The 24,699-nt window shown below is 51.9% G+C and overlaps 2 protein-coding genes and 1 long non-coding RNA gene across 5 annotated transcripts; all 3 read right to left on the minus strand.

Annotated features, from left to right (window-relative positions):
• Positions 1-1,708: 1,708 nt before the first annotated feature.
• Positions 1,709-12,497, minus strand: FAM222B (family with sequence similarity 222 member B). Of its 2 annotated transcripts, none has more exons than XM_053275127.1 (3): positions 11,264-12,497; positions 6,598-6,722; positions 1,709-5,762 (listed from the first exon to the last, which is right to left on the minus strand). In XM_053275127.1, exons 2-3 carry the CDS (start codon positions 6,677-6,679, stop codon positions 4,270-4,272), a joined length of 1,575 nt encoding a protein of 524 aa, XP_053131102.1. In that variant the 5' UTR covers positions 6,680-6,722; positions 11,264-12,497; the 3' UTR covers positions 1,709-4,269. The 2 variants fall into 2 exon arrangements, with proteins under 2 accessions (XP_053131102.1, XP_053131103.1); XM_053275128.1 differs by having other exon boundaries at positions 1,709-5,650; positions 11,264-11,273.
• A 125-nt stretch (positions 12,498-12,622) lies between these two features.
• On the minus strand, positions 12,623-21,935 carry ERAL1 (Era like 12S mitochondrial rRNA chaperone 1). 2 transcript variants are annotated; one of them, XM_053275129.1, is made up of 11 exons: positions 21,753-21,934; positions 19,336-19,491; positions 18,510-18,637; positions 18,150-18,227; positions 17,220-17,266; positions 17,050-17,111; positions 15,833-15,945; positions 15,377-15,754; positions 14,059-14,208; positions 13,889-13,969; positions 12,623-13,171 (listed from the first exon to the last, which is right to left on the minus strand). In XM_053275129.1, exons 1-11 carry the CDS (start codon positions 21,838-21,840, stop codon positions 13,049-13,051), a joined length of 1,404 nt encoding a protein of 467 aa, XP_053131104.1. In that variant the 5' UTR covers positions 21,841-21,934; the 3' UTR covers positions 12,623-13,048. The 2 variants fall into 2 exon arrangements, with proteins under 2 accessions (XP_053131104.1, XP_053131105.1); XM_053275130.1 differs by lacking the exons at positions 15,833-15,945; positions 17,050-17,111; positions 17,220-17,266 and having other exon boundaries at positions 21,753-21,935.
• A 505-nt stretch (positions 21,936-22,440) lies between these two features.
• Positions 22,441-24,268, minus strand: LOC128336035 (uncharacterized). The gene is made up of 2 exons (XR_008311817.1): positions 24,227-24,268; positions 22,441-23,089 (listed from the first exon to the last, which is right to left on the minus strand). It is a non-coding gene; the product is annotated as an uncharacterized LOC128336035 (long non-coding RNA).
• Between the last annotated feature and the right edge of the window lie 431 nt (positions 24,269-24,699).

The following is a 24,699-nucleotide window of genomic DNA, read 5'->3' on the forward strand; positions in this document are numbered from 1 at the left end:
CTTAAAAGAGCCATTTGCCTGGTTCTCACTACTGCAGGAGGACTCTGCAGAGAAAGGGGGTGTCTCCTTAAAAATGAAATATTCCACAGGTCCTTGCTGCCACCGATCACCACGGGTTTGATGGGTCCAAATTCCTTGGGTCAGAGTCGCTCCACCTCTCAAACACACACAGAGCCAGCATGGCGTAGTGGTCAGTCTTGGACTAGAACCGGGGAGGCCCGAGTTCAAATCCCCCGCTCAGCCACAAAACTCACTGGGTGACCCTCAGCCTAACCCAACCCACAGGGTTGTTGTGAGGATGAACACCAAGCAGATGCACCGCTCCGGGCTCCTTGGAGGAACAGCAGGACAGAAATGCCCCAAATAAATCTCCTGGACTGGCAGAGGCAGGCAGCAAGGACGCAAGCCGTTCCAGTCACGGCACCAAATTCCCAGGCAGGGCCACCCCTGCCTCATTCATGCACACTGCAGGAGGGAGGGGGGAGAGAGAGCAGGTTTCGGGGTTTTTGGCTTCACTTTTATTTTATTTTTTGTTCCTGCAGACCAAAGAAAAAGAGAACGAGAGAGAAGAAGAGTTCTAGTTGGATACCAGTAGCACATGGAGTAGCAGCTTATATTCATCACAATTCTCATCAGTGAGTGTTTCTAAGAACAATTCAGCAGCAGTTCTAGACCCCTTTCCCCGCCCCACACTTCACCTGCAGCTGCTCTAGCCTGTTTCTCCGGGGGGAGGGGGCGCCAAGGCTATGCCAGGGTCACGTCTCATGCTTTTTGGTGGGGGGGGGGTGATGGGCGTTTCCAACCCCAGAGAGACTTTGAAGGAAGGCGCGTGGGCTCTTCCCTCATTCAGAGCAAGATGTCTTGCTTGGGGTTGCAGGGGAGAGAAGGGGGGGCAGTCAGGAAGTTGGCAAAACCCAGAGCCAAGACGCAAAGTGGTTCGCAGGGGCAACAGAGAACAACTGGCAGCGGCAGTGGGGTGGGCGCTGTAAGCAGAGCGGCTGGGAGGGCCCTGGAGCCCGCAAGCCGTCTTGCTGACGAGAGGGGACTGTCCTTTCGTTCTGCAGGAAGGAGTGCTCGCCAGCTGTCCTCACACTGCTCTGGGACCCCGCGCTCACTGGCACCAACGGTGGCGCCAGGCGGGATGGGTTCAACTGCCTGGGCCCAAGATGTGCCTCCGGTCGGGTCAGGAGCCGCGGGCCTGACACTGGCCTCAAAACCCCGCTGGCTGCAGGCCAGAGAGGACTCCTCCCCTCCAGGCCTCTTCCTGGGAGGATCTGCTTGGCACTGTTGGGCAGCAGGCAAGGAGCAGAGGTGGCCAAAATGCCCTCAGCTCTGCAAGGGAGAGTGCATGCTGCTGCTTCTTTTTTAAAAGGGGGGGGATCCCCAAGTTGAGGTGACCACCACCAGTGCACACCAGCCAAGAGGGGTGTGTGGGGACAAAGCCTACCCTACACAAACCCCTTTATATTCCTACGGGAACGGCTATGGCAAAATGCTGTTATCTTGAGAAAGGGAGCTGGGTGGCGGGGACAGGACAACGTCAGAGGCCTCGGCTGCTGCTCCTCCCTATACCAGGCCATCGTTGCCACGGGGGGGGGGGGGGCGTGCTGACCCTGGGGCTGTCCTGAGGTCCGAGAGGTAAGGTCCAAAGGCACTCCAGCTCGACGGTCTAGTCTGGTACTCTACAGCAGGCAAGACAGGACAGGGGTGGCAGCAAAGGTTTTATTGAGTCAACGTGTCCAGGTATCAGAACATCTTACAGGAAGCTGAGGAAAGAGAGAGGCAAGAGCATTTCCAAGATCACAGCCCAGCCCCGGAAGATTGCTGAGGGGCACCGGGGGCGCGGGGCACAGGGGGCGGTGCTTACATGTTGCAAGGGAAATGGACTGAAGGAAAATTTGGGATCGAGTGAGTGGGACTGCCCTTCTTTCACTGATGCGTGCTGACCCATTCCCCCCCCCCCACACACACACAGAGGCTGCAGGAATATGATGGGGAAGCAAGTTAAGAGCCTGTGTGTCCCTAGGATTTGGCAGAACGGTCCGGGCACCTGTTAAGGCAACGCAAGCCGACACAAATTTAAATCCACTTTTTAAAAAAAAGAAGTTCAGATGACAGTCTTGCTCTAAAGAGACAGCGCTAAAGAATGGTGGTGGGTTTCCGCCCCTAATACTTTTCTCGGGGAATTTTAAAAGTTACCAGGGTGGGGTTAAGGATTATGCCTTAAGGGGGCAGGAAGTCCAGAGGAAAGTGGCAGCGAAGCCCTGAAACCTAAGGCTTTCCCCTACAGCCCAGAACTACATGCCTAAATCAAAAGATACACAGATTAGAACGGTTTCTAAGTTCCCCCGCTTATGAAAAACCCTTAAGAACTCTAGCCAACTAGGACGCCACTTTAACGTTGGTGAAGTTTGCCGTCTTTCTTTTTTGAAAAGTTTCTGTCTGTTCGCTTTAGGGTTTTAACCCCGGCTCGTTAAGGAGAGTTGGAGGAGCAGCACCTTAAGGCTTCGTTGCGGGTGGCGGCGGACCCGCAGGGCTGTGGGGCAGGGAGAGGGGAGGGAGGGCAGTGGAATCACCCCCACAGTGCTACTCAGACCCACGCTACCAGGTAACATTCACACAGAAATATTACACGTCCGAGTTTACAGTGTACAGCCATCGCCAGTGTACAGAGAAAGAATTTAAAAAGGCAGCTGCAGTCGTGTGTTTTTTAAATTCCAAACTTGACAGTGATCATTATACGTTCATTTTGTTTGTTAGTTTCTGCCGAGCCAACACGGACACTGGGAAAGCCTCTGTACGTGGCATCCAGCTAAGTACTTGCGCCCACACGGGCCAGCGCTGAAACCGACAGGACAGCCTTGCGAGAAGCTCACAGGCAGCTGCCTGCGGGCCCCGGCATCCCTAGCACCTTTCCAAAGAGCCAGCCCCACGCACCTCCCTCCCCAAGAGCTGTGCAGTCCAGAGCGCAAGGCACCAGCAAGAGACCGTGGCCAGCCTGACCCAGGGACTCCCCTGGCGGGAGCCAGCCCCTTGCCAAGCTCTGCTGGGGCGGAGGGGAGGTTTGCTAGCCGTGCTCCCGGCAAGGGTCAGAGTGGCCCCAAAGAGCTGCTCCAGTGGGGACAGCAGGAGGGGGCCTCTTGCCACCCACCAGCTCACCTTGCCTCACGAAGGGCCGCTCCTGACCCAACCACACGTCCAGAAGCGTGGACGGCTCAAGGGTCGGATCGGTCCCCAAGGCAGGGGTGGGGGCATCCTGCTGCTCTGCCGGCACTCCAGGAACCTGCCGCCAGAGCCCAGTCCCCTTCCCCTGCCTCTAGAAAGGACCTGACTCAACGAGCCAAGAACCTTAGGAAAACTAGCGGGTGGAGAACTCGAGCACCAACTGAAAGGAGGGAGCACACAAACACCTCCCCACAACAGCATATGCCATGCCCCCAACTGTCACAGGTCACCACCACGCAAGAGGGTCAGGCTAAAAGTGCCCCCCCCACACACCCCGTCCTCAGAGGTTCCCTCCGCTTATGCTTCATTGGCAGTGGAGACCAAAGCAAGAGAGAGAATTGGATTGGTAGCTCGAGGCAACCCAAAGCAATGTGGGAGCACTCCAGACCCTTGTGGGGCAGGTTGACAGGGTTGGGGGGTGGGAATTTAAACCCTATGCCAGCTGATTTAGCCCCTTCACAGCTTTTCCAGGAGAGCAGAAACGGGGGCACAAATCTTGTGCGTGTGGGGGGGGGAAAGAAAGCCAGCACCCCTCCCCCCTCAAAAAAAAAATTCCAGTGTGCCGACAAGCCACTTGATGCCCTGTGGTTACCCAAACCAAGAACCTCCCAATTAGCAAAGCAGAACATTTTGACGCTGTAGGAAAGGGTTCAAAAACGGGTCCACCCCCGTGGGTTTGGGAGCTGATGAACAGAACTCCTTCCTGGGATGCACGGACAGAGGAGCCAGAGAGGGAAACCGAAGCCGTTGCACTCCCTGACTCAGCCCCGCACGGCAGAAAGTGGGCTCAGGACCCCGGGTGGGGGGGTGAACTGAGCTGAGAAGGGCATGTGATAGACTCACTGGAAGCAGGCAGGCAGGCAGGCAGAGGGGGAAAGACACAGAGGAGGACCGGAGCGGATTCTCTCCGGTCTCCAGCCGTTAACGATAATGATCACGCCAGTTTGCAAGTTAAAAAAACAGACCACACCCAGCCGCACGCCTTGCTTATTAATTCAAATTAAGACTAACCCTAGCGCTTTGTCAGTGAAAGTGACCACTGCCTTATCTATACCCTGGGTGCTGAATATGAAGGCTTCGGCTATCGGGAGGCTCAGGGGCCCGGTTCAGGGAGGGGCGGGAGGCTTTGCTCAGCGCCCCCCCGCCCGGCTCGCGGAGGCAGGAGTGCTGGAAGTCCCCGCTCAGGTATTCCATCGTCTGCATCACGGCGCTCTGGCCGGGGGCCCCGGCCCCAGCTCGGTAGTGAGGTCCAGCCGTGCACTCCAGGGCGGCCCCCATCGGCTGCCCCCCGCCATGGAAAGGCATGGCCAGGTCCTGGGAGCCGGAGCTGTCGCTGTTCGGGGTGGGCAGAATGTTATTCCAGAGGGGCTGGAAGTAGTGCCCGTTGGTGTAGGGCAGGGGGCCTGGCAAGCCGTTGACGGGGGGCGAGGGGGTGGGCTTCTCCAGAGGGGGCTTCACGCTGAACGGCTGGCCCATGCACAGTTCCAGGGCGTAGCCGGGCGCTTTGCTGGGGAAGCCCTGGCTGGCCAGGTCGCGGGCCGGGGGCTTTCCCATCAGCCCCGGGGGGCCCACCGCCTCTCCACACATCTGCTGCAGGTGGGCCAGCTGGTGCTGGTTCCAGGCGGCCACCTGCTTCATTTCACTTTGGTACGCCGGCGGGCCCCGGCCCAAGCCCCCCAGGGGGACTCCCATGGCGGCTGCGGCAGGTGGCGGGAGACTGGTGGCAGCAGCGGCGTGGTCGCCCGGGTTCACCACGCAGGAAGGCAGGGGCGTGGGGACGTTGTGAGCAGATACCCTGGTGCTCGCGCTGATGAGGAGGTTGCGGCTGATGGGGCTGGGGTTGGCGATCTGTCCCTCGCACACTGAGGTAGCGCTGACGCCCGCGCGGGCCTGGCAGAACTGGTTGATCTGGTGCACGATGCTGCTCAGGTCCGGGGGCTGGTTCTGCTGCAGCGTGGCAGCCATGGAGAGGGGGATGGTTGAGGTAGACACAGTCACATTCGGGGGGGCGTCGGCGTCGGGGATCTTCCGGCCCCCGTGCAAGCCGGCCGGCGGGGGCTGCTGCAGGGCCGGGTGGGCCATGGCCTGGGGGTGCTGCAGGGCCGGGGGGATCCCCTGAGGGTGCTGCTGGGCCATGCTCTGGGCGTGGTGCAGCGCCTGCTGGCGGGCCAACGCCTGGGGGTGGCTTAAAGTGCTGGGTGCCGCGTAGGGGGCAGAAGGGGGGTTCATCACGGCTTCTGGCAGCAGGCGGGCGGCACGGGTCCCGTCAAAGTCCTTGAGGATCCCTTTGGCCGGGGACCGAACAATGGCCAGCAGGCCCGTTTTCACCGCAGCCTGGGACGGTGGGTAAGGGCTGTACCTCTGCCCGGAAGTGTCCAGCCCGTTCACAGTACGACGAACGTGTTTCCGCTGGGGAACCTTGACGCTGTTGGGGAAAATTTTGATAGTCAGAGGATGGTTGGCCACCTTCTTAGCATACGCGTCCAACTCTGCTGGAGTAGGGTGCTGTGTGGCTCTCATTTTCTGTGTAGTGTCCCCTGGTTGGGGGGGGGGGGGAAGAGAAAGTCAGAGAGAGAGAGAACCCATCAACACTGACCCACCAACAAACAGCCAGGGCTGCCTCTGAAGAACGCAAGGACAGCCTGCCTGGAGCTGACCCAGAAGGTCCCACTAGTCCAGACACCACTGGGGAGTCCACAAGCAGGATGTGGAAGGCAAGAGTCTCCCCCGATCCCCAGCCACTCCTAGGCAAGCTGCAGCTGAACATGGAGGCTTCATTTCACTGTCGTGCCCTATCGACATGGCTTTCTTTCCTTCTTTCTTTTTTCTGGAAAGTGGGTTGCTTTTCTTAATGTCGTAGACAATTCTACATCCATTTGTACTAGGTCAGAGCAGTTACAGACAGTATTGACGAGGTCAAGCTTTCTAAGTTTAAAAAAAATGATATGGCTATTTACTCTGCCCTTTTCCATACTGAAAGTGCTGAATTGGGTCTGTGATTTGAATGAATTTTGTTGGCTAGTTTCTATGTGATGTGCCAGATTTACTTTATTTACTGTGGCTGGGGATGATGGGAGTTGTCGTTCGGCAACATCTGGAGCACCACCGACCAGGAAGTGCTGGTGGAGACAGTTCTGACTCGGTCGAAGGCAACTTCCTGGGTTCTTGTGTCTGTCCCTCACCCGCAAACACTCGTCAGCTCCCTGCTTCGCTTGTGCCCAGCCCAAACTGGAGTACCAGAAGCCTCTCCTCTGTACCAGCCGATACCCCACAACTGCCTCCGAGGCCTGACTTCCTTCCCTCTCCGACCACCCCCCCCACGGATGCAATAGGGCTCAACACTGCATTGCCAGAACCCACACAGCCACTCACATTTCTGAAGTCCAGCGTTCATCTGCGGGTAAGAAAGCAGCGGAAGGGAGAGGTCGCCTGGTCCCGGCAGGCAGGCCAGCATGGCAGGCAGCCACTAGCACATGGGGCCTTGGGTTCTCTGCGCACTGCAAGGGAAGAGGGCTCCGGGTTAGAAGGCTACGCAGACAATCATCAGGAAGGGTGCGGGGGGCCCTGGCCACTAGGCCTGCCCACCCAGCAAAGCATTCAAAAACTTTTTAACATCTACCTTTTAGCAGATTCCTCAATCTTAAAATAGGTACCCAGGAGGTATTGAAAGGCACATAAGGGGAAGCTGCTGTCGATTTTGGGATGGAAAGGCCATTGTTGATATTTCCATGCCCTGTTCACACATCAGGTTCAAAGGAGCCTCCGAAAATAAGCAAGTTTGCCACAAAACCAGCCACCTCCAACCCCTGCTCCGCACGTGCCAAGTGGTGCCGGTGCTTTTAATTACAGGCTGGATTTCTGCACACCTCTTGACCCAAAGACGGGAAACAGCCACCATCAGTCTAGTTATTAAAACCCATAAAGCGGCCATATTTTTGGCCCCAGGACAATCACTGCCCAAAAAGAGAGAGGCTTGAGAGTAATTATGATGGCTACTGGCAATAAAAGTTAATTGGACATAATTAAACCCATGCAAGTGATGCTGTGACTGGCCAGGAGCTAACACAGCAGACGGCTTGAAAATGACCACGGACACCGTGACCCTGCTTCCTTCCCAACTCACTCAGACTAGAAGCAATCCAACCCCTCTTTACAAGCCTGATCCTTGTTTTCTCAGACAAATTCTTCGGAGTTCCATAAAGTTTATCCCTTAAGGCGGCTATCCTAGGCACACTCCCTTCAGAGTAAAACCCCACTGAGCTCAGTAAGACACTCCCAAGCCAACATGTATAAGATCAGACTGCCCACAGAAAGCGGTGTTTTAGCTAATCCTATGCATTAGTTGATGCAATCCTATGAATTCAGTGGGCCTTAAGCCCTCTTCAGACATTATGTTGTACGAGTCTACAGATGTCTGTACACTGTGCCTGTGTGAATGACCACACCTGCACCCATGTTAAAAGTGAACCTGGTTCCAAGCCCTTTGGATGTATGAAAGTGTACTGCTGTACCTGTGTGCAACACGATCTGTGAATAACTGTAGCTGTGTCCAGATCTTTATCCGAGTGTACTGTACACAAGTCATGAATAGTGAATAGAGCTTTGCTCTCAGGTATAGAGAATAAGTGTGACAGAATAATTAAATCACACAAATGGTGAACGGTTTAATGAGCATGATCCAGTAACAATCCTGACATGATTCAGTTCCTTTCCTTCTCAAGGGACCATCCATAAAATATATTATGCATTTCCTGCTGCAACTTTGTGAGAAAGGAGGAATAGTCTACTGATTAAAATGAGGGCAGAGTTTAAAAGGCAAAGTTGTGACAGACTTTATGGACAATGTCCAAAGGTAGGTAATTTGGGGGGTGGGGGTGGGAGGAATAAAGATTAAACTATTACTAAAGAAGCAGGATCCTTAGTCAAGATCCCTAATGTTTTCTGGGCTGCAGTTTATTTATTTATTTAATTTATTTTTACACTAATATCCCACTCTTCCTCAGAGGAGCGCCGAGAAAGTGTACATGGTTATTTTTATCCTCACAACAACCCTGAGAGAGACATGACTGGCCCAGAGTCATCCAGTGAGTTTCATGGTTGAATGGGGATTTGAACTCAGGTCTTCCCAATCCTAGTCCAGCACTCTAACCACTACGCAGTGCTGGCTCTCATTTATGTCTACTCAGAAGGAAACAACATTGAACAGAGTGGGACTGACCTCCGAGTAACCGTGCACTGTTAAGAGTGGGGGGAAGGGGCCTGAATTATCTGAAAAGTTATTTTATCTGGCTTGCTAAAACAAACCTCGGCTATTTAACTTCCCAACTTGAGATATAGAAAAATACGTTTAAGAGGGAGGGGAGGAAGCCAGCCAGCCAGATCATTCTGCCAGCAGCCCACACTTTCCCCATGACATTTAATCAAAGCCAGTTCCCTCGTTTATTATTTGCTTAAAACTAAAGGTCATCCCAAAATATTTATCAAAGCTGTCCTAGCCTTCCTTGAAAAAGACACACAAAGAACGAACCTGCCACCGACTGCAGTCTGGTTTGCTTCCTCACTCTGACACTGCCCACCCCCCATAAGCAACCAGAATGGACAATGTTTGTTAATACCTTGATGTCAGTGTGGCAATCTGTACCAGTGGGATCTGGAAGTAACACTGAATGACTGCTTATTGGACCAAAAATTATTTAGATATCGCCTTTCCATGTGTATACTTCATTGCGTATAAACATGGAAAGGCAGTATATAAATACAATTGACATTTGACATCAACAATCCCAGATATACATATTTGTATGCTTATTATTATTGTGAGCATCTCACATTCAAGAGTCAAAGCAGCTTGCCATTGGAAATTCTTCCCAGTCCTGGCAGCCTATAGGTAGCCTGAGGAAGGGAGAGGCTTAGTCCACAGCAGAGAGGAAATAATCTGAACTGGCTTTTCAAGCCAAATGCAGAAAAGGCCTCCAAGCAAGGCCAAGAATGGAAGCAGCAGTTTGATTAAAGCTACCTCAGCTTCCCGTGACAGAACTGCCCTTCTGGCGAATAACCATGGAATGTCACATGTTTGCAGGCATGTGTGCAAATTCTGCCTTGAGCGCCCACCCCACCCCGCCTTATTCTTTAAATGCAACGTACAGCTGAAGTGGGAGAAAATGGATTTCCCATCCCTAGCTACTTATTAAGCAGGGCTTAGACAAATTCATGGAGGACAAGCCTATCAATGGGTAGACAGCCTTGACGGCTATAGGGTGCCTCTTGGTTCAGATTTAGGATGCCTCCCAATACTAGTTGCAGGGAAGCAACAGCAGAGGAGAGGACATGCCTTCATCTCTTGCCTGTGGGCTTCCTAAAGGCAAAAACATCAAGAGCCTTGCTGGATCAGGCCCAAGGCCCATCTAGTCCAGCATCTGGTTTCCCACAGTGGCCCACCTTGGTCTGATCCAGCAAGGCTCTTTTTATGTTTAACCCTCTCACCTCTCCTTCTCTTGCCCTGTTTGCATCAGCTAAACTTGCCTCATCAGACACCACTGAGACAGGACAACCTTGGAAGTGGCCTGAAGCGATTTAGGGAGTGTGAAAGTCAAATCAGGGACCTAGTTTTAAGTGAGTCAGCCCAGCCTACTCTTTCATTGTGGGAACAGCCACACCGGATTCAAGGAGGCAGCTGTTTTTCCTGTTGCTCCCCCTAAAGGACAGGACTGCCATCTCTCTTGGGCCTGCAAGGAATGAATGTCAAGGTCTCTTGTTCGGCCCCCTCCAAAAGCCACAGGGCAATCAAAGGACTCCACGCCCAAGGACAGGCCCAGAATGCACATTGCAGGCCTGCCCTATGCAGTGTCACCACTGTGGGTGCCCTTGCTGGGAGCGTTTGTATCCCTGCTGCAAGACAAGATTGCGAGCAACCCCGACAGGGAAAAATCATAAGGATGGAAGGGGTGGGCAGCCTAGAGGGCCTGGCATTTGGCTCTAGTTCCTTGCAGCTGGAAGGTGCCCTCCCCTAGAGAAGCAGCCCCAAGGTACAGGGTTAGGCAAAACAAGCAATGCGCAGCGGGTCTGGGCTCCTTGGAGGAGGATATAAATCCAATAAATAGATATATAAATAAGATATATGTGTGGGTGGGATGCCCATAACACACACAGAGGACAAAAGACACCCTCCTCCCCACCCGCCCTGCACAAGCAGCTAGTCCACAGTGACCTACCAATAGATTCAATGCTGGGTGTGTGTGTGTGTTGCCCTGGAAGCACAGCGCCGCTCCCTAGGGCTGACCCCTTCTTAGCAGCAACATCCATGCAGGGCCCCCATCAAAATGCGGCCAAAATGAGGCCCATCAAAATGAGGCCCCCATCAAAATGAGGCCATCTCCCCACTCCCAGAAGAGGAATCCACTTGACCCAATTTCTCTGCGTGTGGGGGAGGGGAATGCAAAGGGTGCACTGACACTTGGGGGGTGGGAAGCCAATGATGCTGTGACATGGGGGGGGGCCTGTCTCCCACACTTGGGGGAAGGCAGAGTGACAAGAAGCCAGGAGACGGCATGGGGGGGGGGCTCCCCTTTTGGGGCCTCCTGGAATTTTTTTCTCCCCCTTCTCACCCCCCAGTTAGGCTGTCCCGGGCTGGGAGGGGGGAGGAGAACAAGAATCCCGAGGGGGGGCTCCCCCTTTTGGTGACCCCTGAGGATTTTTTCTCCCCCTCCCCCCATATAGGCCCGGCCAGGCTGAAGGGGCAGGTTGACAGCGAGAAGCCCCAGCAGGAGGGCAAACGAGGGGGCGCCCCCTTTTTCAGCCCCCCGAGGGGTTTCCCCCTCTTAGCCCCCCCAGGCCCGCTGGGGCTAGGAGCAGGACCAGAAACCCTCTGGGGAGGGCGAGGGGAGCTCCCCTTCTTGCGCCACCCAAGCGGGTTTCTTCTCTCGCCCCCCCCACCCGCCCCGCCAGGTAGGCCGCCTCTCTCACGGGGGGGGGCGCTGGGCATTGGGGGGGCGCCGCAGCGGGCCTCGGGAAGGGGGGCCGCCCACACCCGCTCACTCACCGTGGGAGCCCCCGCCCGGCCCTCATGGCGCCGCCGCTACTGCTGCTCCCCGCTGCCGCCGCCGCCGCTTCCTCTCCTCCTCCTCCTCCTCAGAGCCGGCTCGGCGCTCCCGCCCCTCCGCGCATGCGCCGCGGAGACCGGCCTAGACGCCCGGCCTGAGACCAAGGGGGAGGGTTACGAGCTCCGCCCTGAGGGGATGGGACACTTCCGGTTCCCCTATGGCGCTCGAAGCAGAGGTGGGGAGGAGGGACTAGGGAGCCTGCGCTCTCCACTGAAAAGGGGCGCCGTAGAGACTGAGAGATAGCAGCGGGGGGGAAGAAAGGCGTTTCGCCGACACCCCCACTTTGGGTTTCTTCCCCACCCAGTCGACTCGAAGCCGGAAGTGAGGGCTGTTCCGTCACCCTTTGCCTATCTCTATGGGTTTGCCGTCCCTTCCGCGCTGAAAACGCTGATTTCGCCGGTGCTTTGTGCGCCTGCGCAGTGCGTGCTCGCTCGACTCTCCCAATCAAGAGGCATTAAGAGCCCTAGAGTGACAGTTCCTTTGTCCGCAGGCCGGATTTCCTGGTTCTCTTTTGAAGTGTGGACTAAGAGGCCCCTCAAGAGAGTGGTAACTGGTGCGAGGAGACAATGGAGACCTCCAGGACCGGGAAGCAGCTGCCATTCTCTCTCTTCCCTGAGACTGAAGTAGAAGCAAAGTCGTCAGGTCTTCTTATAGGATTCTTCCTCATCCCTGCCATAAAGACTGCCATTTTTGTTTTGGCAGGAGTCTACCTGGGGAATGGTGCAACACAAACACACCACTGAGCTTCACTCTGTTCCCACAGGGGAACTTGTTCATTTATTCTATTTGTTCACTACCCCAAATTTCTGTCTCTGGGCAGTTTACAACAACATAAAACAAAACAAAAAAAGTTAAGACCTTAAAAACTTAAAACCACAAGTCTAGTTAAAAAGCTGGGCTGAATAAATGTGTCTTTAGAGAGTTTCTAAAAGTTGTCAGAGATAGGGAGGCTCTTATTGCAGCATGCATGTGTGTCTCCCTCTCCCCTCAACAAAAGGAACAATTCATGCTTTCTACTGCCAGACCCGCTCCCCTCCCATTCCCCCAGCGTACTGCGGAATGACCTATTTTATGCCCCAGAGCGGTTCTCGGTTGTGGGGCTCCAGCTGCTGTTGGACTACAACTTCTATGATCCCCTGCCACAACGGCTGAAAGAGACAATGGGTGTTTTAGTCCAACAACATCTGGCAACTCGAGAAGCCCTACCTTAGGGCAGCAGCTCAGGCAGGAAGAGAGAGTCTTCCAGGAATGAAACTGAACTTGGCGGCCAGCTAAAAGAGAGACAGGATTATCTGAACGGCCATCTCCTAATTTTATTTGAGAGAACATGTTACATCAGAGAGACCAGAAGATTCTCTGCCTTGAGGAACCAGCAGCAGCTTGGAGCTATTCAAGCACTTTCCCCCAGATGCTGTTGACCACAACTCCCATCACCCCCAGCCATAGGCCACTACAGTTGGGGATGATGAGAGTTGTAGTCAACAGCATCTGCAAACCCCTGAAGCCTCCCTTTGCCTGCTGCTGCCACCGGTGTGAAGTAACACCAAGCTGGATTGCACTTCTGCAGCATCACACCTTCTGCAACAGTCCTGGGAGAACAGAAACGAGACACGAAGCAGCTTCAGGGGCTCAGGACTGCTTGGCATGACCCCCCGATTCCCAGCATCATGGTGGATCCAACCAGACATCCAAATTCCTGCAGGCAGGGGCCCTGGCTGAGAAAGTTATTTCTTCTGCTTCACGCAGAGTCGAAGGTGAACATCGCAGAGGAAAGCGTTCATCAGGTCCTGGCCAGCCTCGAAGGCAATCCGACTGATCAGCTGACCGCTGGGGCCAATCAGCATCTTCTGCGCGGAGGGAGGAGACAAAGACAGAGAGTGTGTTAACCAAGGCAGATTAACGGGACTGTGTGGAGGCCAGCACAGTGGGAAATGGCTCTCACGGTGATGGGTTGTTGTGGGTTTTTTTGGCCAAAGTGGCCCCTGCTTGAAAAGAATTGTGAAGATTACTGGACTAGATAACCAGGGGTTCCCCCCTACTCCATGACTCAATGGGAACATGCGTTTAAGACTTTCACAAAGGAGATCCCTCACCCTTTAAAAGGCACTGGTGCTTTTTAAGGCGCTGTTGGCCTACATGCAATCATGGCCCCTCCCTCCCTGGAAGCCCGATAGAAACTCAGGAACATAGGAAGCTGCCTTCCTATCAGACCCCTGGTCCATCTAGCTTAGTATTGTCTACCCAGACTGGCAGCGGCTTCTCCAAGGTTGCAGGCAGGAGTTTCTCTCAGCCATGTCTCAGAGATGCTGCCAGGGAGGGAACTGGGAACCTTTCGAAGGCAGGTGCTCTTCCCAGAGCATCCCCGTCCCCTCAGGGGAATATCTTAACAGTGCTCACATGTAGTCTCCCATTCAAATGCAAACCAGGGCAGGCCCTGCTTAGCAAAGGGGACCATTCGTGTTTGCTGCCCCAAGACCAGCTCTCCTCCCATTAACTTAACAGTGCTCAAGAATCCCGCACCTTCTGAAGCAGGAGCAGAGGGTGGAACCAGACCCAGTACTCACCATATGGGTCTCCTTGTAGACCAGCAGATTCTGCAGGATGACCAGCTCTCCGCTGGGCCCCTCCTCCCAGACTTCCGTCCTCTGAAAGGAAAGCAGAGAGCCCACAGGTCTGCAGTGAGTTACTGGGAGGGACTGGAGCCCTGGCCCTCCTCCCCAGCATGCCCACTCACCTGGCCCACGGAGTATGGCACTTCTTCAGGCAGATACTCGAGGAGCTTCTCACGGATGATGTTGTCGCAGATCTCCTGGGGGGACTGGCTGGTCAGGACCTCACTGTGGAACTCCCAGGGGCCTGGCTTGGCTTGCATCAGGAGGTAGCTCTGGGGGCAGAGAGAGCTAGAGTCAGGGCAGGAAGGGCCGGGGCACAGAGGGCTTGCCTCTTCAAGGGTGGAGGGGGAAAGGAGAGGGAACTGGTACATAGGAACATAGGCAGCTGCCATATACTGAGTCAGACCCTTGGTCCATCTAGCTCAGCATTGTCTTCACAGACTGGCAGCGGCTTCTCCCAGGTTGCAGGCAAGAATCTCTCTCAGCCCTCTCTTGGAGATGCCGCCAGGGAGGGAACCTGGAACCTAGATGCTCTTCCCAGATCGGCTCCATCCCCTAAGGGGAATCTCTTCCAGTGCTCCCACATCAAGTCTCCCTTTCATATGCCACCTGGGCAGACCCTGCTTAGCTAAGGGGACAAGTCATGCTTCCTACCACAAGACCAGCTCCCCTCTCATAGTAGCAAGCCCCCTTAGCTGAGCAGGTTCGGCGTGGTTTGCATTCGGAGGGGTGAATGCTGTAAGATATTCCCCTTTGGGGATGGGGGCCACCGGCTTGCATGCAGAGGGTCCCCGGTTCACTCCCTGGCAGCAGCTCCAGGCAGGGCCGGGAAAGACCCACATGAAGCCCGGAGAGCTACTGCCAATCAGTATAGACAGCCCTGAGCTAGCCGGACCAAGGGTCTGATTCAGTCCAAGGCTGAATCGGTCCTATGCTTAAATTCAGTTCGGTCCTATGCTTAAATCCATTGACCGCACTGTCCTCTGAGAGCTCTTAAGATATGGCTCCATCTCCAGCGCTGTACTGTGCGGAGGTCAGCACCCATGGGAATTGGCTTGCGAAGTGAGAGCCGTTTATAGTGAGAAAGAGTGAGGGCCTCTGCTATAGGTTACCTCCAGGTACAGAGGCAGGATGCTGCTGAACCCCATTTGCAGGGGAGCAACGGCAGAAGAGGGGGCATGCCCTCTGCTCTCTCTGCAGGCTGCCCGGAGGCATCTGGTGGGCCGCCGTGGGGCAGAGAATGCTGGACTAGTTGGGCCTCGGGCCTGATCCAGCCAGGCTCTTCTTAAGTTCTAATTAAGCTTCCATCAGTTGTCATCACAACTCAGGAGACCACTTCTAGATGCCCTGCTCAGAAAGTGGTGGAGGAACAGTTCCAGGTCTGCCCTCGAACTTCCCCAGACACAGCTTTGGCCAAACCTGGCTACTTTTCCTGCTCACCTTCAGCGTCTCCACCTCCTCTCCGTTCACAGCAGCCAGCATGAAGATCTCCTGGAAGTGGGGCCAGCCTTTCCTGGCCCGTTTCTTCTGCCTCTTGAAGCTCTCCCTCGCGGGATCCAAGTCCACATCTGTACTGACACTGTGGACTTCCGAGTCCAAACCAGGGCCTGCTTGGGCTTCGTGGGGTGCCTGGAGACCCTCCGTTGAGTCCTCAGAGGCTGCAGAAGCCTGGAGGCCCTCAGGGAGTTTGTCTCTGCTGGGCAAAGAGGAACGGGGCTTCAACAGCGACTTGACTCCAAGCTTCTTCCCATTGACAACACCCTCGGTGAGCTCGGTGACTAGGTCCAGGAGGAGATATTTCTTCTTGAGCAGATCCACCTGAAACAGAGGAGCAGATAGGTAGATGCTCTCAGTGGTAGAGCATCAGTGGTGACATGCACAACGCCCCTTGCTTACCTTGTTCAGGACGAGGATGCTGGGAACCTGGGGGAACTCAGAGAGGCACTGCAGCACTCGTGGGTGGAGCTGGTTCCTTGTATAGTGATCCGATACATCCACGAGCACCACCACTTCAAAGGAGAAGCATAAGTTTAGCTCGAGACTAGCTTTCACGCTGTCCTTTTCAGCAGCACTGAAGGAACACCAGTCTGTTCTAATGCAAACTGAACTTTAAAGGAAATTTCAGCTAGCCCGTGGAGGAGGAACTGGAATCCCTCTTAGGACATGAGGCAGCTGAGGTGGTTGGGACCATCTGCGGAGAGGAATGTTCAGGGTGATTTTGGTTTGCAGCACCCCCAAGGGTTGAGAAAGGGGCAATCGCATTTCAGTGTGTTCTTGTGCTTTTCTTGTCCTGACCTTCGGGCCTGCAGCGGCCTCATTTCACAATGGTGATTTAAAAGCTTCAATGGTTTTAAACACCCAAGAACTAGTATAACATTTGAGTGATGCTGCCCAAGGAATGGAAATGCAAATGGTCAGGAATGTCCTCCAAGACAGGAGAGGAGAGCTTGTGGTAACAAGCATGGCTTGTCTCCTTAGCTAAGCAGGGTCTGCCCTGGTTGCATATGAAAGGGAGACTAGAAGTGTGAGCACTGGAAGATTTTCCCTTCAGGGGATGGAGCCGCTCTGGGAAGAGCATCTAGGTTCCAAGTCCCCTCCCCAGCTTCTCCACGATAGGGCTGAGAAGATTCCTGCCTACAACCTTGGAGAAGCTGCTGCCAGTCTGTGAAGACAATACTGAGCTAGACAGACCAATGGTCTGACTCAATATACAGCAGCTTCCTATGCACAGCCATTTGTTCATTGTTACCCTAACCCTGACCCTTTTGCACTCTGTGCAGAAATGACTGCAACTTTACCCTAGCTGTTTTGGGGTAGGGACAAAGAAGGAATAGTAACACAGAGAAAGCAGTATGTGCAACCATGTGGCTGATTTTCCATCTATGGGAGAGCAAAATCACAATGAGCATTCATTTCCTGAGATGGTACCCATGGCCAAGCTCTTTGGGACTGGTTCATGGACTATCTGTAGCTAGCAGACCAGGCAGGTTTACTCTACCTTGCCCCACCAACAGATAACCAGTAGCAGCAGCAGAAAATGCCACATGGCAGGCACATCCAGGGGTAGGGAAAGGCACAGCTGGGGCAGGAAGGAAAAAACAGCAAGGATTCACCTAGGTTTGCGCTCTTCAAGCTCTCCATGGAGTCATAGAGCAGAGATTTTTCCAAGTTGTGTCTGAGGGGGGAAAAAGGTGTAAGGCACACACGGAGTTCAGTACCAATGCCTGCTTCTTGCCAGAAGCCTTCCCAACAGAAGTGCGCTGCTCTAAAGCAAGAGTTTTACCTTTTGGCTTTGGCTAAAGTGGTGAGGCCAGGAGTATCCAAGAGAACCTTAGGAGAAATCATATTCAAAGATTAGAGGTTCAGGCCTGGACAAGGAAAGGTGTGAGAGAGAAGGTAGCATGGAATACATTTATCTGCTTCGGATTTATTTGAAGGAAAACACGGTCCTGTCGCAAGGTACTGGCAGAGAACATGGAACCAATATGGATCAGGAAAGCACAGAAACATCAGCAGCTGCTTTCTACTGAGTCAGAGTTTCAGTCCCACTGGCTCAATATGGTCTGCTCTGACTGGCAGCAGCTCTCCAAGGTTTCAAGCAGGAATCTTGCTTTACGATGGCCCTGTCCTCAAAATGATAGCCTGTTGTACATAAGAAGCTGTCTTATACCAAATCAGACCACTGGTCCATCTAGCTCAGTACAGTCTCCACTGACTGGCAAGGTTCTAGACTGGGGTGCTTCCCAACCCTACCTGGAGATGCTGCCGGGGATTGAACCTGGGACCTTCTGCATGCAAAGCAAATGCTTTTACCACTCAGCTATGGCTCCATCCCGTGGATGTGGAGAGAGCATTTTCTCCACCGTTTTAATATACAAAATGTGAATGGATCAGCTCCCTATCAAAAGCTTTTTCATCTGTTATTCCTTCTGAAAGTGGGTAAGTTCAGCCATCAATAGCAGTAAACTAAATAGAAGATAAACAGGGTTCTTGCAGGCCATTAACAGAGACAAGAGCGAATTAGATACATTCACGAGAGAGAGGCCTCTCAACAGTCAGTCCCCAAAGTGGGGCAGGGAGCCTCCATGTCCAGAGGGAGTCAACCACTGATTGGTAAATGCTGAAGCCAAGCAACAGAAGGCTAGCATATGCTTGTGAGATTCCCAAAGAGTGCCTGGTGGGTTACACTTGGACAATTCTTCTCACTACTCACTAGCTGGGTGTCCTCCTTCGTGATGACACCCAGAGCACTGCATCTCGTTGTGTGCACCTTCTTGGAGACTGGCAAGACCTGCAAGGAAAATCAGGTAGAGCCTTATTGCAAAGAAGCAAAGACGACCCAGCACAAATCCTTCTGCGCCCACAAGCTCCAACATGTTTCTTCTAAGGCGTGCGTGTGTGCACGCACTCATGCATTTTTTGATGTCCGCTCAGTTAATCTTAGATCCTGCTCAGGCTGTATCAGGAAGGCCCCACTCTGAATGCAGGTGCACACACGCTGCCTCGAGACTGTCGCCTGGAACAAAATTTATTCCGCACACAGATGAAAAAAGATAGAGAGAACACTGGTTACCTTGCGGCCCAAAAGCTGATTTGAAAGGGTCGATTTCCCAGCATTGGGTGCCCCAATTATAGCAATTCTCAAGATCCTGGAATTTTCAGGCTGATCTGGTGGGTGCAGTAGTAAATAATCTTGCTCGGCTGCAGAGAAGAAGCAGCAAAAGGACATACAGACTCCAGCATTGGACAAATACACACAGACCCTTATTGGTAATCTCTAAATAGCCTGCCAGGAGTCTTGTGCCAAGAAAAACAAGTTAATTAAATAGCCCAAGGCTCCCAGGAGGCTGAAGGAGCCAACCAGGACAAAGTACATAACTGAGCAAAAAGGTGCCTTCTAAAGTGGCAATTCTCTTATATTTCACAAGGGTGAAATATTTCACTGGCCCGATCCAGCCCCAGCACAGCATTTCTCCAGTGGCTGTTGCTGGTGTTTAGCTCATGTTTCTTTTAGACTGTGAGTCCTTTGGGGACAGGGAATCAACTTAGTTATTTATTTTTCTATGTAAACCACATTGACAATCTTGGTTGAAACACATATTTGTTGTTGTAGCATATAGCGAGGTTACTCCTTTCTTATTCTGTCCACATAAATTCATAATTTTACTATTCAAAGAACACTCTGAATGTGATGGATAGGCATATTTTACATTTTAGTTTAGTTCTCTTAATTCAAAGAGATTGCTCAGAGTTTCATACTTAAGAGGTGACCTGTACAATTATATCACAAATCTTAATCCTGCATGCTATTTTAGAAGACTTGAAAGCTCTCTCTCTCATATTCCTTGTGACCTTCAATTCAACACTTACACAAACCAGCGAAGCATCTCAAGGCTCACCTTTAAAGACACTCACAGGGGGTGGATGCTGACCAACCAAACACTTTGGTTCCTCTTTAGAAATCCCAAGGAGGTGATCGAGGGCAGAGTCATTTCCATACAAGCGAACAACCCTGACCTGTTGGATTCTGTTCTTCAGGGAACTGATGCGGACAGCTGTACAAAATCCAGAGAGAGAAACAATGTCATTTTACAGTTGCAGAAAAATTCTCAATATGTCATTTCCTGAATATGAAGGACTTATATTGATTGGTGGTGGTGAGACCTCTGATACCAACTGGCCAAATTAACTGCCTGAGCATCCCACACAATAAGCTTCCCAAAGAAAGAATTGGTATATAATAAAGACAATACATTAAACTGGTATCTAGCACCATTTGCCTTTTAGAGTTCACAGTCATGGGTTTAACCTTCAACCACCTCAGTGGTTTCATACCGTCTCTGTATGAATTACTATTTTTGGAGTCCAAAGAACCCTCAGAATGGGATAGAGATGAGGAATATTTACATTTTAGCTTTATTAATTCACAAACATCAAGACCTGTCACCAGTTCATACCTATGAAATGACATAGTATGATGGTATGGAATATTGGTGAATACTTCAACTACTCATGGATCAACGTGAAGCAGGTTATCTTCCACAAAAGCTTATGCTACATTAAAGCTTATGCCCCATCAACTCCACCACCTGTTAAGATCACCTGAGGAGGTAAGTTACCACTCGCTCGTTTAGTGGCGACTCAAAACTGAGCCTTTTCTAGAGTTGCCCTGGGAGTCTGGAACATGCTTCCTAACAAAATTAGAGTTTCCTCTTCTCTGAATGTTAAGGAGGACCTGAAAACATACCTGTTTAGTCAGGCTTTTAGTTTATAGTTTTAAAGCTTTGGTTTTATAGTTTTTATTTTATTTTTATTATTTTATAATTATGTTAATGTTTTAATAGTTTGATATTGTGAACCACCTAGGGACTTTTTTGTATGTGGCGGTATATAAATGTACTAAATAAATAAATGCTGCCGCAAGGATGCTCATGAGTTCGAGTCACTTCACGAGTATTACACCCATCCTGCATCAGCTTCATTGGCTACCAGTCCACTTCCGGGCTAGATTCTAATTTAATTTTATTACTTGCACCTGTGGCTATGTTATGTTGTAATCATAAATCATACATAAATCATCTTAGAATCTTTTCAGTTAGCCTCTGAGTGCTACCTATTTCTTTTCATGTACCTCAGGAATCAGAGAGTGTTGACAGTTTAGATTCTTTGAAAGAAAGAAGAGTCATCAATTTTTCTAGGATTAGAGTTGATAGACCCTAAAGACAGGCATAGCTCTGTGTAGCAGCCCACGAACTATGAGAAGTGTTAAAAGGCAAGGAATCTATAAATGATATTGACAGGAAGGCAGGGACAAGCAAGGGAGGTTTAGAGAGCTGGCATCTGCAGATCTGGAAGCCAAAGGGGCATAGGCTTGATAGGCCTCACTAAATCTACAGGGACTGCATGCAAAGGGAGCTTTACCATTTCTGACATGAATTTTATTTATTAACATGCTTCTATACAGGCCTTCTGCTCCTTCATCCAGTAGACTGGAACTTTACAGCAAACAAAAATTTGTTGCAAACCATCCAGTTTGCAGTATACAAATATACCAAAACAAATGAATGTTAGACAACACATCCCTTGCCCTAGAGCTTGCATTAGCTAGTGCCTCATCATTCACATAGGAAGCTGCTGTATACTGAGTCAGACCGTTGGTCTACCTAGCTCAGTATTGTCTACCCAGACTGGCAGCAGCTTCTCCAAGGTTGCAGGCAGGAGTCTCTCTCAGCCCGATCTTGGAGATGCTGCCAGGGAGGGAACTTGGTGCCTAGATGCTCTTCCCAGAGCAGCCCCATTATCCCTTAAGGGGAATCTCTTCCAATGCTCACACATGGGGTCTCCCATTCATATGCAACCAGGGCAGACCCTGCTTAGCTTAAGGGGACAAGTCATGCTGGCTACCACCAGACCAGCTCTCCTCAAATGAATTAAATTTCAGGCACTCCTCTGCCTGAAAATAAACTGCAGAATTCAGGGCAGGCAGGCAGGCAACTCATTACCGGTAATTACCTCAAACACCTTTAACTACATTATCTCCATAAGTATTTAACATATGGGAGAAACTTCGCTCCCCGCATAACATCCTTTGCTCCCCAAAACTAGTTGCCCTTTAAGCAGGAATGACTAGAAAAACGCGATATCTCGTGGCCTGTGGGTTCCACAGGCTAACGACGATTCGTGTGAACGAGCCCGCTGGCGGTCCAGTTCCCCGGGCCGCCGGGGCCTACTCTTCCAACCACACCCGCCTTGACAAGGCCCTTTCCGACACCCACTCCGAGCCCGAGCCCGAGCCCCCGCCCTCCCGAGATGCTACCTGAGCGGGCGCAGCGCAGCTCTCGCAGGGCCCGAAGCCCAGCCAGGCCGAGGACCCAGGGCCCGCGGAGGGCCGGGCCCGCAGCCATATCAACAGTCTCCAGCACCTAGAGACCACCCCGCCTGACGGGCACTGCCATTTTGGTCGGCCGCGCCGCGCAGGGCATTGTGGGTCGTAAGCGGCGTTGCTTCCCATTGGGTAGAAAAGGCGGAAGTGGGGAACCATAGAAACGGGTAAAGTAGAGAGCGGTCGTGGAGCCTCCCGGAGCATTGTGGGCCGCCGGGGTGGGCTAGAGCGACTCCCAAGCTCACTGGCTAGAGTCGGAGCCAAATTAACATTCAAGAGAGCATGCCCTGGCCACACCCTCTGGGGGCTGCTCATTGAATGCGCCGAACAGTGTGGCCTCTCTCTGCCTTACAGGGAAACTAATCCATCCTGACAGATCTTCATACATAGCCAGCATGGTGTAGTGGTCAGAGTGTTGGGCTAGAAGTGGGGAGGCCTGAGTTCAGATCCCCGTTCAGCCATGAAACTCAGCGACTCACCCAGCCTAACCGACCTCACAGCATTGCTGAAAAGATAAGCATAACCACCTACAGCACTCTGGGCTCCTTGGAGGAAGAGCGGGATATAAATGTAAAATAATAATAATAATAATAATAATAAAAGGGAAACTCACACACAGAGGTATCTGATCAACTTTTATTTCTTACAGCCACATAGAAGGAAAGAAGACACAGCCCAACTGAAAAGGAAGGGTCTCTGGGCGCTGTTGACATCCCTGCTTCCTGCTTCATTTCAGCCCGACGCTGGTCGGGGTGGCGGAAGAACCATTACCATTACTAAACTCAGTAATGGTAACGGTTTAGCTGACACCCCGTGGGATTTGTCTTCAAGCAGAGTGGCCGAAGCTGGTTGTAGAGCAATTCTCCTGTCCTTTTTCTGACCCAGACCTAACTATGCCCTCTTGCTTCCCCGATTCCTCAGAGCACCTTTGGATGTGAGCTAATGTCACCAGGGCTCAGCCGAGAACATGTGAATAAAAAGAGGGTGTCTCTGAGCATATGTAGAGTGCCTTTCCCCTATCCACTGAGCCATCATAGCCAGCTTTGAAAGATCTGGAACAAAGGATACAAATCTGCTGTCCTCACTATAAATTAATTCCCCCCAAACTTGGATCTTGCTTGGGAACGGAAGGATCAGTCGGATAAGAAGCTCTAGGTAGTACATCATCTATACTGTAGTGTCTCATTCCAACTTACAGTATACGATGATATCCAACCTTGAAGCTCAGCAAGGCAGATCTCTCTGCAGCTAAGTCCGGAACCAAAAGAGCCCTAAGGAACAAGAAAAGGAAAAAAACAGTCACCAATAAAACCCTTTTATGGACACACGAGCTGATCACCAGGGCCAAATGAAAGTCACACAGATGAGGAAAATAACAGAGGAAACTGCTTCTGAGTATAAGGCTGGGAAAGAGTCCTGCTTGAAACCCTGGAGAACTGCTGCCAGTCAGTGTAGATGATCCTGAGTTAGATGGGTTTAATGGTCAGACTTAGTATGAGGCAGTTAAGTGTGAGGAAATCCCAATGGGACTTCCTTGAGTAAATTTAGTCAGCATTCGGCCAAGGATTATTATTACTATTATTATTATTTTACATTTTATATCCCACTCTTCCTCCAAGGAGCCCAGAGTGGTGTACTACAGACTCCAAGGAGCCCAGAGTGGTGTACTACATACTTGAGTTTCTCTTTCACAACAACCCTGTGAGGTTAGACTGAGAGGGAAGTGATTGGCCCAGAGTCACCCAGCTAGTATCATGGCTGAATGGGGATTTGAACTTGGGTCTCCCCGGTCCTAGTCCAGCACTCTAACCACTTCACCACGCTGGATACCCACATGGCATTCTTTTATGGACAGCTTTCTTAGAGGTGCTATTTCTAGGGAAATGTGAAAACACAGGGGGATCAACATTCATGATTTGTTTGAAAGGGTCACCCTACAAAAATCAGAAATGTTGACATATATATTCCACTATCAACATCAAGGTTGATTCTGTCATGCTTTAGCCTCAGAATTCTTCTGTTGAGAAGGCTTGCTTTCATGTAGATACCAACACTTGCAAGAATCAAATGGGAAATTAATATGTGAATGGAATTTAACCCACCCACCCCACAAAGTGTCTAGTTTATCTTTACCAAACCCTGGAAAGGAGAAAAATAAAGCAACGCTCTCCTCCCACCTCCCCCCGCCACCTTCTGGAAGCTTAGGTTTTGCTCCATCTTGAGATCCTGGTATCACTACATCTGCCCCACATGGGGGGCTGCATTGCCGAACAGGGAGATCCCAACAACCATGTCAGAAGCAGCATTTGGGCACAAGGATCAAAGAAGAGAGCCACCCCCTCCAGAAGGTGGCATCCCATTGCAGGTATTAGCTTGAGCACTGACCCAGTCTCACCCCAAATACTCACCACTCTGAGCTGCAACTGGTGTCCTTTAAGACCTGCATCTTCCAGAGAGGGGCACTGACAGAAGAGCCCTTTATATACCCTTGATCTCATTTGCATACATGCTCTCTCCCCCCCCCCCCCACACCCTTAACCCTTATTTGCCTGAATTTGGGACCCTTCCAACAGTCACCAGGCCCCTCCCAATATCAGAAACTTCCAGGAATTTAGAGTACTTTGAGGACAACGCCAGCAGAATCAAACAGAGAGAGAGACACACATATACCCTCTCCGTGTAGTATGGGGTTGATTTTTCGGTTTTGTGGCTCCCGTGAAGCCCTGTCCTGCTGAGATGGGCAGGAGGCAGCTGTGGTTGCTCCGCAGTACAGGACAGACTCTGTGCATGCTCAGGGGTGCTCTTTACTTCATAAATCCCATGCCTCAGCCTTGTGGAGTGCTTCTTTATTGGACTGTGCCCTGCCTCGGCATTCAGAACT

This window comes from Hemicordylus capensis, chromosome 12 (assembly GCF_027244095.1).
Source record: "Hemicordylus capensis ecotype Gifberg chromosome 12, rHemCap1.1.pri, whole genome shotgun sequence".
Lineage (NCBI taxonomy): Eukaryota > Metazoa > Chordata > Lepidosauria > Squamata > Cordylidae > Hemicordylus > Hemicordylus capensis.

Excerpts from the sequence above, each read along its gene's own strand:
- FAM222B (XM_053275127.1), bottom strand. The coding sequence starts at position 6,679 with ATGCTGGCCTGCCTGCCGGGACCAGGCGACCTCTCCCTTCCGCTGCTT. Across the intron at positions 5,763-6,597 it reads GAACGCTGGACTTCAGAAAT|GGGACACTACACAGAAAATG; the intron begins GTGAGTGGCTGT and ends CCCCCCAACCAG.
- ERAL1 (XM_053275129.1), bottom strand. The coding sequence starts at position 21,840 with ATGGCTGCGGGCCCGGCCCTCCGCGGGCCCTGGGTCCTCGGCCTGGCT. Across the intron at positions 15,755-15,832 it reads GCATCCTCGTCCTGAACAAG|GTGGATCTGCTCAAGAAGAA; the intron begins GTAAGCAAGGGG and ends CCTCTGTTTCAG. Across the intron at positions 13,172-13,888 it reads TCTACAAGGAGACCCATATG|AAGATGCTGATTGGCCCCAG; the intron begins GTGAGTACTGGG and ends CCCTCCGCGCAG.